Source organism: Cynocephalus volans, chromosome 10, assembly GCF_027409185.1.
Source record: "Cynocephalus volans isolate mCynVol1 chromosome 10, mCynVol1.pri, whole genome shotgun sequence".
NCBI lineage: Eukaryota > Metazoa > Chordata > Mammalia > Dermoptera > Cynocephalidae > Cynocephalus > Cynocephalus volans.
Genome location: NC_084469.1, coordinates 38,886,771 through 38,898,874, shown reverse-complemented (window position 1 = coordinate 38,898,874; position 12,104 = coordinate 38,886,771). Strand labels below are relative to the sequence as shown.

The 12,104-nt window shown below is 40.1% G+C and overlaps 1 protein-coding gene across 1 annotated transcript in view; it reads right to left on the bottom strand.

The window, feature by feature from the left end:
- Positions 1–12,104, bottom strand: part of DNAH9 (dynein axonemal heavy chain 9) — a 372,221-nt gene that overhangs the window by 11,577 nt on the left and 348,540 nt on the right. The window contains exon 68 of the mRNA XM_063109557.1: positions 1,153–1,542. Coding sequence (XP_062965627.1) covers positions 1,153–1,542 — 390 coding nt within the window. The remainder of the gene's footprint in view (positions 1–1,152; positions 1,543–12,104) is intronic.

Below are 12,104 nucleotides of genomic sequence, written 5' to 3'. Positions count from 1 at the left end.
AAATCCTTGGCATTCCTTGGCTTCTAGCTGCATCACTCCAGTCTCTGCCTCCATCGTCACTGGGAACATCTCTTCTGTGTCTCCACATGGCTTTCTTATATGGGTATGAGTCACTGGATTTATGGTACCTGCTAATCCAGTATGACCTCATCTTAACTGATTACATCTGCAAAGACCCTGTTTCTAAATAAGGCCTCATTCAGAGGTTCTGGGTGGACAGAATTTTGGGGGGATATTAGTGAACCCAGTACATCTCTATGTGCAGATTCACATGGCCTCCTGGGATCTTCTAGATCTTCTAACAGTTTTGTCCCATTGGCTTAGGGACATTGACTTCCTAGCATTGACTGCTAGGAAGAGTTTACTGTCACCTGCCAGGTGGGATATTTGACTAGGCACTCTTTTCAAATCATATGTATGACAATCTTAAACTTGTTCTAGAGTTATTCATCCTTATTCATTTAATTTATCCCAGCCATCTGCTTGTTTGCATTTCTTATCCATGACAAAACATCTTCCCCAATTTTATGGTGACTCAAATTTTTATTAGCCTTCAGTGAGGAATCCCTTCAAAATGTTACTTTAAATTACATCTACTGGCTCCCCTTTGCTGACACAGAACAACCTAACAGGCAGAAGGGATTTCTGCCCTCCTAGAGCTCATGAATGTGGAAAGTGGACTAGGGAGGTGAAATGATATCTCCAGGTCACACAGCAGCAGCGACAGCTGACTCAAACACTTCTTGAGCACTGCCTATGTGCCAGGCACTGTTCAAGTGTCTTACATATTAACTCATTTAATTTTCACAGTGACTCTATTCTCCCATTTAACAGTTGAGTAAACTGAGATCCAGAGAGGTAAAACTATATCCAAGATCACAGAGTTAATAAATGGTGGTGCTGGGATTCAGATCTAGCCAGTCTGGTCCCAGAGCCCTCACTTTTAACTACTCCACTCTATTCTTTCTCCAAAGCCTATGCTCTTTGCACCACCCCTGGCTGGATAAAAATGACTTGCCAGCTTCAAGGAAAGAAAGATTATCTAGGTAAAAAGATTCAGGGGCATCCCTCTTGGTAATCACACTTTATGGGAGGCAATGTGTATTTAATCAGCTCACAAGAGGATGCACTTTGGCTCATCCGGGGCTTTACCTGTGTGTCCCAGCGGGCACCTTCCATGAAGAGGCCATGGATGTAGGCCCCCTCCCGAGGAGGGCACCTGAACTCTTCTCTGTTCTTCTTTGTTACATCACATTGCAGCACCATCTTGTCCAGGGGCCACTCGTTCTTGCGGGCCATGGACTGCATGATGGCTGTCAGGAAGGACTGGGGGTTGAAGAAACCTGTCAGCCACACAGTGCAGGGCATTGCAAAGTCACCTGTCCAAGCCTCCAGCTCCTTGATTCGGTTGAGGAGGTCCAGAAACCAGGCTGCCAAGCCTGCTGTGGAAGGGTAGGCTCGCCTGGCCCAGGGCTCTGGCACCATATCTAGGTACAGGGCGTTCTGTAAGTTCTCCATGTTGCTGGTCATAGTCAGTTCCCCCTGAAGACAAAGAGTGAGAGGGGAAAGAGTGAGGGGGTAAAAATCCCGGGAAACAACTGGCCTAAGACCTCTGGCTCATGGTACCCAGGCAGATAGGAGATGACCATCTCTGTCCAGAACTTCTTTTGCAAGGTTTGTCTCACAGAGGCTGGTCCTTTAAAGCCCTCCCTGCTCTGGTGATATCAGAGTCTCACCTGTCTACTGACATGTTCCAGAAAACACAATTGCTTCCCACTATGGCCTTAAACCACCTGTGTGTTCCTTGCTGCTCCAACCCTACACTAAAGCTTGAGTTCATGATTCTCCTACAGCCTTTGCAGCAGACCTGCAGGCTTCTGCATGCAGCTTAGAAACCCAAGAAGCCAAAGCCTGCAGAGATTTGTATTCCTCCAAATGAAGGACTTCCTTCAGAAATCGGGCTATTGGATACATAGACAACTTTAAGGGACCCTCTTTCAGCTGTTAGATGGAATTTCTAAAGAAAGGTTTACATTCTGTGCCAGCACCTTGGGGACCACCCAGAGACTTGAGTCATGGAGAAGGGGACTGGACCCCCCTCTCACAACCAGGCAAACCATGCCAGCACCTTGGGGCCCACCTACTGACCCAAGTCATGGAGCCAGGGAGCAGACCCTCCCCACAACCAGGCACACCATGCCAGCACCAAGGAGCATGCCAAAAACATCACCTCCATGTGGGTGGCCCACCACAGACACCACAATAACCATGGCTGCTGCAAGAGTGGTTAGATGCCACAACCACCACACAGATGGTCCGCCAACCACTGGGGTGCATTGACACAAGGAGAATCACCAGCAGAGATAAGAAAAGAAGAGGATGTCTCTCTCCACAAAGCCCATTTCAGAGTGACAGAAGAAGCATCTGCTCTATGATAATACCGGGGGACCGGATCACACCTCTCAGCATTGGACAGATCATCTAGGCAACAAATCAGCAGAATAACCATTATTCTTTCAGAAGAAGAGAAGAAATCTAGGGTAATTAGAGGGGCAGGGGGGAGGGAGAGGGGGATGGGGAGAGATTGGACAAGGGGCATAAAGAATAATTACAATTTGTAACAATATATATGGTAGTAATATTGATTTGATCAACATGTCTCAATGTTGAGCCCCCAAAATATCTATAATAAATCGATTCAATAAATAAAATAAATTAAAATAAAAAATTTTTAAAAAGGTTTACATTGAAAACCATCTTTAAATTAAACTCTGTAACTTTGACTCTGCCAAAGATCTATATCCAATTCTTGAAGATCCCATTTCTATTGCAGTGGTTTCCACAACAGGTGTTAGGGTACCTGACAGGGTCTGACTCACTTATTAAGCACAGATTGCTAAAATGTGGGCGAAGCACCCCTGCCCACCCCTGCTGGGTCCTGGAATCACCTTGCCTATGACTTGGACCATGGAATTCTAGGTCCAGCTCTTCCTTTTGGAACTGTTAAAAAGAATTAAGTGTACCTGCCTTAAGATTTATGTTGAGTGACATTCAAGATTTATAGGAATAAACTAATAACTTCTTTATGAACTTCTTATATAGAGTGTAGTTATTACACATGCCCATTCTACACTGTAGTGCCTCATGGTCAGACTAAATACCTTAATAATTCAAAGAAAAGACAAACATTCCTAATCAGATCAATACCAGATAGGTCAGCCTGCATGAATACAGCCTGAATTATGGATTTTTTTTTCTCTCCAAGTAAAAGGACCTTATTCAAAATATAGAAAATAGCTTTCATCCTGTGTGTCTACTGAGGTGTATTGAGGTGGCTGACCAGAGCCGTGTGTTGTGAAGGAGGCTGAGGCCACATCAAGGCTCAGTGGGAGGTACAAGTGTCCTTGAATCTGCCACCAAAGTCAATCACTTTCAACCACACCCAAGTTAGATGAACAAGATTCTTCTGGTAGGTTTCCTTAAGGGTCTGCTGAAATGAATACTATCATTAGGTTGAGATATAAAAAATTGTTCTCTTTGGGGGGGAGGGGGAAGGGAAAGGAGGGGGAAGAGGAAATAAAGGAGGGGAGAGATTCGATAAGGGACATAAAGAATAAGTATGATGTGTAACGCTGGATATGCTAATAAAAATATCTTCAAAAATTTGTTCTTGTTTTTTGGAATTTCTGCTTTAGCATGCACAGGCTTTTGAAAAGATGATGCAGATATTTGTATATCTGAGCCCAAATCAAGCTTCTGAGACAATATGGTCTTCCTCATGTCTGCATTATTGTATGCAATTTATAACTTATGTAATAATTGTTTCCCTTAAAATAGCAAATTATTTAATAAAATAACATTAAGTATAAAGATTAAATTTAGTGAAAAGAAACAACACATGATCAAAGATGATCAAACCCTTTGTTTCATGAGACCCCATCTGTGTAACTTTCCTGCCGACTGCACTATCTAGGACCTTCTTTACAATGATGGATAAAAGTGATGGGGGCGGGCATCTCTGCCTTGTCCTCAGACTTCCAGGGAAGGCACTCAGTCTTTTACTATTAAATATGAAGTTTTTCTCAGAGGTCCTTTAACTTGAGGAAATTTCCTTTTGTTTTTGTTTTTCCGACATTTTAAGATCAAGACTTGGTGTTAAATTTTGTCAAATGTCTTTTCTGCATTTTTGAAGATGATCATACGGTTTTCTTATTTAATACATTAATATGATGAACTTCACTGATTGATTTTTGAATGTTAAAACCAACCTTGCATTCCTGAGAAAACCCTGCTGGGCCAAGATGTATCATCCTTTTCTTATAATGTGTGATTTGCTTTGTTAACATTTTGCTAAGGGTTTTTGCATTTGTGTTCATGAGGAATGCTGGTGTGGGTTTGGGCAGGACCACAGTTTTTTCTGTGGTGTTTAGATAAAGTAGCATGGTTATTGTCTAAAAGTTTTCTGAATTGCTAGGCTGTCTCTTTCCTGGTTCTTTATCTCTCTCTGCTGGAGAAAGCATGCTTTAGTTTGTTTTTTGTCTGGATCTATTGGCATTTCCAGTTTGCCGGCTTTTTAAGCTTCAGTTCTGGGATGTATTAAGTATGAAGAAAACTCAGGGAACTCATCACCATGTCCTTCCCTGGGTCCTGAGGTTCCTAGACAGTCTATTCTTCTTTACACGTTTCAGAGACTTCTTGTCTTTGTTTTATATATAATGGCCAGGGTATTTATTTGACCTAGCAGGAGGAATAGAGAAATGTATGTCTACTCCGTCTTCCCAGAAGTAGGAGAGTTTAAGCAGAATTCGTATTATTTCATTCTTAAGTGTTTTGTAGAATTCACCAGTGACAACTTGGGGTCTGGGGTTTTCTTTGTGGAATGTTTTGAATTTTGAATTCAATCTTTAAAATAGATATAGGGGCTGTTCATCTTATATATTTCTTCTTGGGTGGACTTTGATGGAGTCTTTCAAGGAATTTGTCCACTTTATCTCAGTAGTTGAATTTAATTGCAGAAAATTATTCTTACTATTCTCATAATGATTTTAATGTCTACAGAACTTGAAGTGATTTCTCTTCTTCCATCCCTGATATTTTTAATTTGGGTATTTTATTTTCTTATAAATCTGCATAAATGTTTATTAACTTTATTGATTTTTTTAAAAGAACCAGTTTTTGGTTTCATACAGTTTTCTTTTTTTTTGTTTGTTTTCAATTTTATTAGTTCTGCTATTTATTATTTCCTTCTTTTTTATTACTTTGGGTTTATTTTTCTGTCTTTTTTCTAGTTTCTTAAGGTGGCAGCTTAGATTATTGATTGAGAACTTTTTCTTTGCTAGTATTTGCATTTCATGCTATAAATTTTTCTCTAAGTACGGCTTTAGCTACGTATCACCAATTTTTATATGTTATATTTTTCATTTTAATTTCATTCAAAATATTTAGAATTGTTTAGAAATATGTTTAATTTTCTAATATTTGAGGATTTTCTACCTGTCTTTCTGTTATTGATTTCTAGTTTAATTCTGTTATGGCCAGTGAACATACTATATATCATTTTAATACTCTTACATTGTTTTATGACCCATAATATCGTTGATTTTTGTGTTGTACTCTTGAAAAGTATGAGTATTCTGCTATTGTTGGAGTGTCTGTAAATGTTGGTTAAGTTGGTTGACAATTTTGTTAAGTCTTTTTTGTTCTTACTAGTTTTCTGTCTACTTATTCTATCAGTTATTGAGAGAGGAGTTTTTAAATTTCCAACTATAATTGTGAACTTATCTGGTTTTTTTTTCTTGCAGTTCTATCATTTTTTATTTCTTGTATTTTGAACCTCTGTTATGAGGTGCCTACAAATTTAAGATTGTTACATCCTCTTCATGAATCAACTCCTTTGTCATTATGAAATATTGCTCTTTATCTCTGGTAATATTGATTGTTTTAAAATATATTTAGTGTGACATTGATACAGACTCTACAGCTTTCTTTTGATTAGTGTTTTAATTATTATATCTTTTCATGTCTTTTTCTTTCAACCTATCTACAGCTTTATAAGTAAAGTTTTTTTTTTTTTTTTGGCAGTCAGCTGTGCAAAGAGTTAAAAGGCAGGTCTGAAACTGCTATCTTTAGAAATGCTTGCTTGCAAGTTTGGCCCATGGCTGGTACCTGGGAACTTAGCTTCTTGTTAACAGTTAACTGATAACAGTGGTTAACTATATCCAGACTGTTTGTACAAGCAATTTGATTCATGCTGAATACCTACTTTCCTTTTTGGAGCCTGAAATTTTGGAATGTGCTAGGCAGAAGGTGCCTATATGACCAGCCCCCAGTACAATCCCTGGGTGCCAGAATCTCTGATGGGATTCCCTGGGCAGAAACATTTTACAAATGTTGCTGCATTTTTATTGCTGGGGAAAGGATGTACTCTATGTGATCCCTCATGAGAGGCAGATAGCACATGGAAGCCCTGTAAATGGATTTCTCCTGACTTCACCTGTGTCTTTTTCACTTATGATCTGACTGTGTGCATATTATGACCATAACACCGTAACAAATCTCAGCTGTATGTACAACTATATGCTGAGACTCATGCATGCTCCCAGCAAATCTCCAAACGTGAGTGCGGTCTGGGGACAGAATCCCTGACATAACAGCATATAGCTAGGTTTTGCTTTTCTCAAAAATTCTATTTGGCAATTCTAATCAGTACTCTGGCACTTAGACCATTCGTATTTATTTATTTATTTATTTATTTTTATTTATTTATTTATTTTTAAAGATGACCGGTAAGGGGATCTTAACCCTTGACTTGGTGTTGTGAGCACCACGCTCAGACAGTGAGCGAACCGGCCATCCGTATATGGGATCCGAACCCGGGGCCTTGGTGTTATCAGCACCGCACTCTCCCGAGTGAGCCACGGGCCGGCCCCGAGACCATTCGTATTTAATGTTCGTTAATTATTTATTTTAGTGGTTGCCCTAGGGCAGGGGTTAGCAAACTTTTTTCTGTAAAGTGTCAAATAGTAAACATTATGGGCCTTGCAAGTCACATGGTCTCTGTCATAGGCACTCAACTCTGGTATTGTAGTACAAAAGCAGCTATAGACAATGTATAAATGAATGGTTGTGGCTGTGTTCCAATGTTTACTTCTAATAACAGGTTGTGGGCTAGATTTGGCTCGTTGGCCAATAGTTTGCTATACTCTACTCTGGGATTTACAATTTACATTTTAACTTAGTACAGTCTACCTTCAAAATAATATTATACCATTTCATATATGGTATAAGAATTGCTTGCAATGTGCTTCATTTTCTCCCCTCTCATTTTCATGCTGTTGTTGGCATATGTTTTGCTTCTACATATGCTGTAAAGCCCACAGTAAGTCTTCATTATTTTTGTTTTAAACAGTCAATTATTTTAAAGATGATTTTGGATGAGTAAAAATATTTTTTAATTACTCATATCTATCTGTGGAAACCACCATCCCTTTATGTAGATCCAAATATCCACATAATATTTTCCTTCTTTCTAAGAAAATCCTTTAACATTTCTCGTACTGTGGTCTTGCTGACTATGAATTCTTTCAGTTGTCTGAAAACATCTTTACTTAGTTTTCTTTTTAGGAAGATACTTTTTCACAGACAAAGATTTCTAGGTTTCCAGTTTTTTTCTTTTAGTCCTTTTCTTTTAGTACTTTAATGATACCTCTCCACTGTTGTCTGGCTTGCATAGCTTCTGACAGGAAGTCTACTGTTATTCTTTTCTCTGAAAATTTTTATTTTTTCCTCTGGCTGCTTTTAAAATTTTTTTCTTTATCCCTGGGTTTCATCAGTTTTATTATGAGGTATCTTTACAGTGTTTTCATTAGGCTTATTTTGCATGGGCTTGTTGAACCTCTTGTGACTATGGGTTTATGGTTTTCATCAAATTTGCAAAATTTGATGTGCCCTTATTTCTTCAAATGTTTTTTCCTATTCTCCCACCTAACTGCCTTGCCCCCTCACCTCATCCTCCTGGGACTGCAGTTGCCCATATATGGGACCTCTTGATATTATTCCACGGGTCACTGATGCTTTGTTCACCTTTTTCAGTGTTTTTTTCTTTTTCCTATATTTTTGATAGTTTCTATAGCTATAGTTTCTATAGCTATATTTCCATGGTTACTGATCTTTTCTTCTGCAGTGCCTAATCCTCCTTTGAAGTTCATCTTTCTTATCCAGCAATTAGAAGAGAGAGTCCTTGCTTGAGAAGTTTACAGTTTAACTGGGGAAGCAGGGTTTGTTTTGCAGAAAAGGTGTGAGTGATGACTTAAGAGCAGTTACAAAGAAATGCAGGTGTAAGTGCATGTTAGTCCAGGGACAATGCTGGATCTATGTATTGCAGAGACGTAGAAGAGTGAAGTGATGACAGACAAGTGGGATTCGTCATGGGTAGGCTTATGTATAAGATACCTTGACAGGTGTGGCTTCAAAAAGGAAGGAGCCATGGACGGGTGAAGAGGTTATGTGCCCAGACGGCTGAACCTGCACGGTGGCAGGGACAGCGGTGGCCGAGGCTCCATGTCTTCCAGGGAGGCAGGAGGAGCCCCAGATCTGTGGTTCTCAGCACATCTTTTCTCACAGACATGATGGATTATGCCCATATACAGGATATAATCCCAATGCCCAGTAGCTGTAATGCCACTTGGCTCCTTCCATCTGTGAAAGAGCATCTGAGCCAGGTGAGTGAGAATGATAAAGAAGGGCAGAAACAAGGCAAAGTGCTGATGGAATGCAGCGGTGCCCCTGGGGCCTGTGCAGCACAGAAGAGCTGTGAGGTGGTGGCTGGTGGAGCCACTGGGCCTGGGTACAGGAGGCTGCAACAGTGACTTCTCCATGGGAGGCAGCTGCAGCCTCCAGGGCTGAAAGGTGAGAAAGAGCCCTGCTACGGACTGAATTGTGTCCCCACAAAGTTCATATGTCGAAGCCCTGACCCCCCATGTGATTGTATTGAAGACAGGGACTTTAAGAAGGTAATTAAGGTTAGATAAGGTCGTAGAGTACAGCCCTACTCTGACAGGACTGTGGCCTTACAAGAAGAGGAAAAATATCTCAGTCTCTATCCTTTCCCCCTGCCTTCCTCTCCCTCTCCTTTTCTGCCATTCGTAAGTCTAGAAGAGTGCCGCCATCAGAAACCGAATCTGCCAGCACTTGATCTTGGACTTCCAGCCTCCAAAAATGTGAGAAATAAATGTCTGTTGTTTAAGCCACTCAGTCTGAGGCATTTTGTTATAGCAGCCCAGCTGACTAAGATAGCCCTGGAGAAGGGAACAAGGAGAGAGGTTGGTGAAAGAAGTAATTGCAGTGGACTGAAAACAATGGCCTTTAAGAGTTACACACCATTTTAGGGGGGAAGGGTCATGGTTCACCTTTGGGGGCAGGATGAGGCACTACTTTTTTATAGGAAAACTACCTGGTATTCCCTTTAGCTAACACAGCTACAAAGCAAGTCCTTACGCATTGTTCTTGGTCTTATATTACGGTACTCAAACACAGATGCTTTAGGCCTATGGTGTCTAATATGACAGCCACTAGCCACGTGTGGTTATTTAAATTCAAGTGAATTTAAAATTATAAAATTAAATTCAGTTCCTTAGTCACATTAGCTACATTTCATTGTACTCAATAGCCACATGTGACCTTATTAACACAGATATGGAATATTTCCATCGTCACAGAAAGTTCCATTGGACAACATTACTTTAGGCAAAAAGGCTAAGTTTTCTGTTTGTTAATATAAATTGCAGTATGTATGCTTTTGCCAGGGCTATGTTAAACATCCTATATATTACAGTAGTAATAAAAAATGGTTATGTGCATATAATAGCACTACTTGCTTGCCAATCTGTGGTTAATAAGGTATGTACAAAAAACAAAGTCCAATAGACTTAAAAAAAGATATAGGCCATATTTGTTTTTCCTTTTAAAATAAAAATTTTAAGAAGTTTTCAATGGCCAATTTACTTCTACGGTTATGAAATGCTTTTACAAACAGCACAGCAAAATAAGTAGTGCTATTAAATTTGCTTCTCCAAAAAATTGTTTTGGGTTTTGTTAAATTTGGGTGTGTCTTTGGAAGTATATTATGCGTGTAAATGTCATTTATCACATGAGTTGATAGGGAAAAAAGGACCCCACCCTGGAGTCACATGACCCAACACAACTCATAATGCATCAGGTCGTAGACTACTGGCAGCACTGGAGTAAGTGTGATGAAAATGTCCTGGTCCTTTGGCACATGCCAGAGTGACAAAAATCTGGATGAACTCAGGTGGAACTTCAGACTGCCTGCTGCAGTCCATTGGCTATACAGCGAAGCTCTTTGTCTCTGCTTATCTCCCGGGCTAAGTCAACAACTTACTTTGACTTACCATGCCTCACACAGAGAAGTGCTGTTTCTGCAAATAGTGAAGCCATGTAAACTATTTCTCTGAGTTTTGTTCTAAGAAGAAATGATGTGTTCAAGATTAAAATATATATGATAACAGAGGATTTTTGAAACTACTCTGTATAGTACTATAATGTTAGACACATGTCATTATCCATTTGTCCAAGCCCATAGAATGTACAACAGCCAGCACGAACCCCAATGTAAACTAAGGACTCTGGGTGATAATGATGTGTTGGTGTAGGTTCATCATTCGTAACAAATGTACTACTCTGGTACATGGTGGGGGATGTTTATAATGGGGGAGGAGTGGTTCATGTGTGGGAATGGAGGTATATGGGAAAATCTCTGTACCTTCCACTCAATTTTGCTGTGAGCCTGAAACTGCTCTAAAAGGTCTAATAAAAAAAAATTTAAAGTATGAAATAATTTTAACACCCTTCAGAAATCTAAAATCATTCTGATAGAAGAGGAATATAAAATGTGTAACTTGGCTTTCTTAAAAATTTCTCACACCTGCTTACAGTAATATTTTAATTTATTCTGACAATAATTTTGCACTTATTAATTGAATGCGTAAGTGATGGGACCTTGAAGAATGTACTGTTTCTTGGGTTTTTCTAGTTTGACAGTGAAGCAGGAACAATTTAGAAAGAGAAGAAGAAATCATCCACCTTGCAGATGAGTTTCTGAATTCAGGTATTCCCATGACCTTGAGCAGAACTGGAAAGGACTCATTTTCAGAGGAGGAGCTGAACAGAAGCAAGAGAGAACCTCGTCCCCAATTCACTAAGTGTACCTGTGTCCCCTTCTTAGGAGGAGAGGAACATACCTACAGACTCTAGGCCAGCCTTTCCTGAAAGATGTTCAGAAAAAATTAGTTTTTTAAGATGTTGCCAGATTAGTGGAGGCTGGGGTAGGCAGACAGGAAGATTCTGTGGCCAAACTCTGGGTATGCGGGCCCTCCCTCAAGACCCAAGCTATACTATGGAGTTAAGAGTCAACAAAAAGAAACCTCAAGGAAAATGCTGGAGCCTTCTCTTTAAAAAAATGCTATTTTTTAGGGTCATGTGATGTGTTTCCTTGGTTCCAGCACTGTAAGGGAAATTTTGGAAGAACTACAGCCTGGGGGCATCTTTTTGTGGATATGAGGGCTATTTGGCAATGACCGTAATCATTTTATCCATCTACATAAATAAATGCTCTCATAATTTTTCCTTGATAAAATACAGAGCAAAAACCTTTTTTTCCCTGTAGACCTTTATTCCTTTGAGTCAGGGAGCTTGTTAAAAGCTCAGATTCATAGGCTGCAGTCCAACCCCAAGAACTCAAACCTCTGGGGGTGAGGCCAGGAATCCCCATTTGAAAAGGGCATCTTTAGTGCTTCTAAAGCAGCTGATGCTCTGGGCTCAGAGTCATGCAGCTGGTGTTCAGTCCACAGAGGGCCAGGGGACAGGGTGGCAACACCCAGGTCCTCCTTTCTTGAAGGGCTCCATGAGGCACTCTGTCCTGAGGGTCACTTCCTCTCTGTTCTTTCTTCCCTAAGAAGACATTCTGTGCAACTAGCTTTCATTTGTATAAGACATGGGGAGGCGAGGAGATGTGAAATGGAAATGGTAAGGGTCCCATTACCTCCAGTCTGGCTTCCAGAATGAGATTGACAGCAGCCTGTCCATCC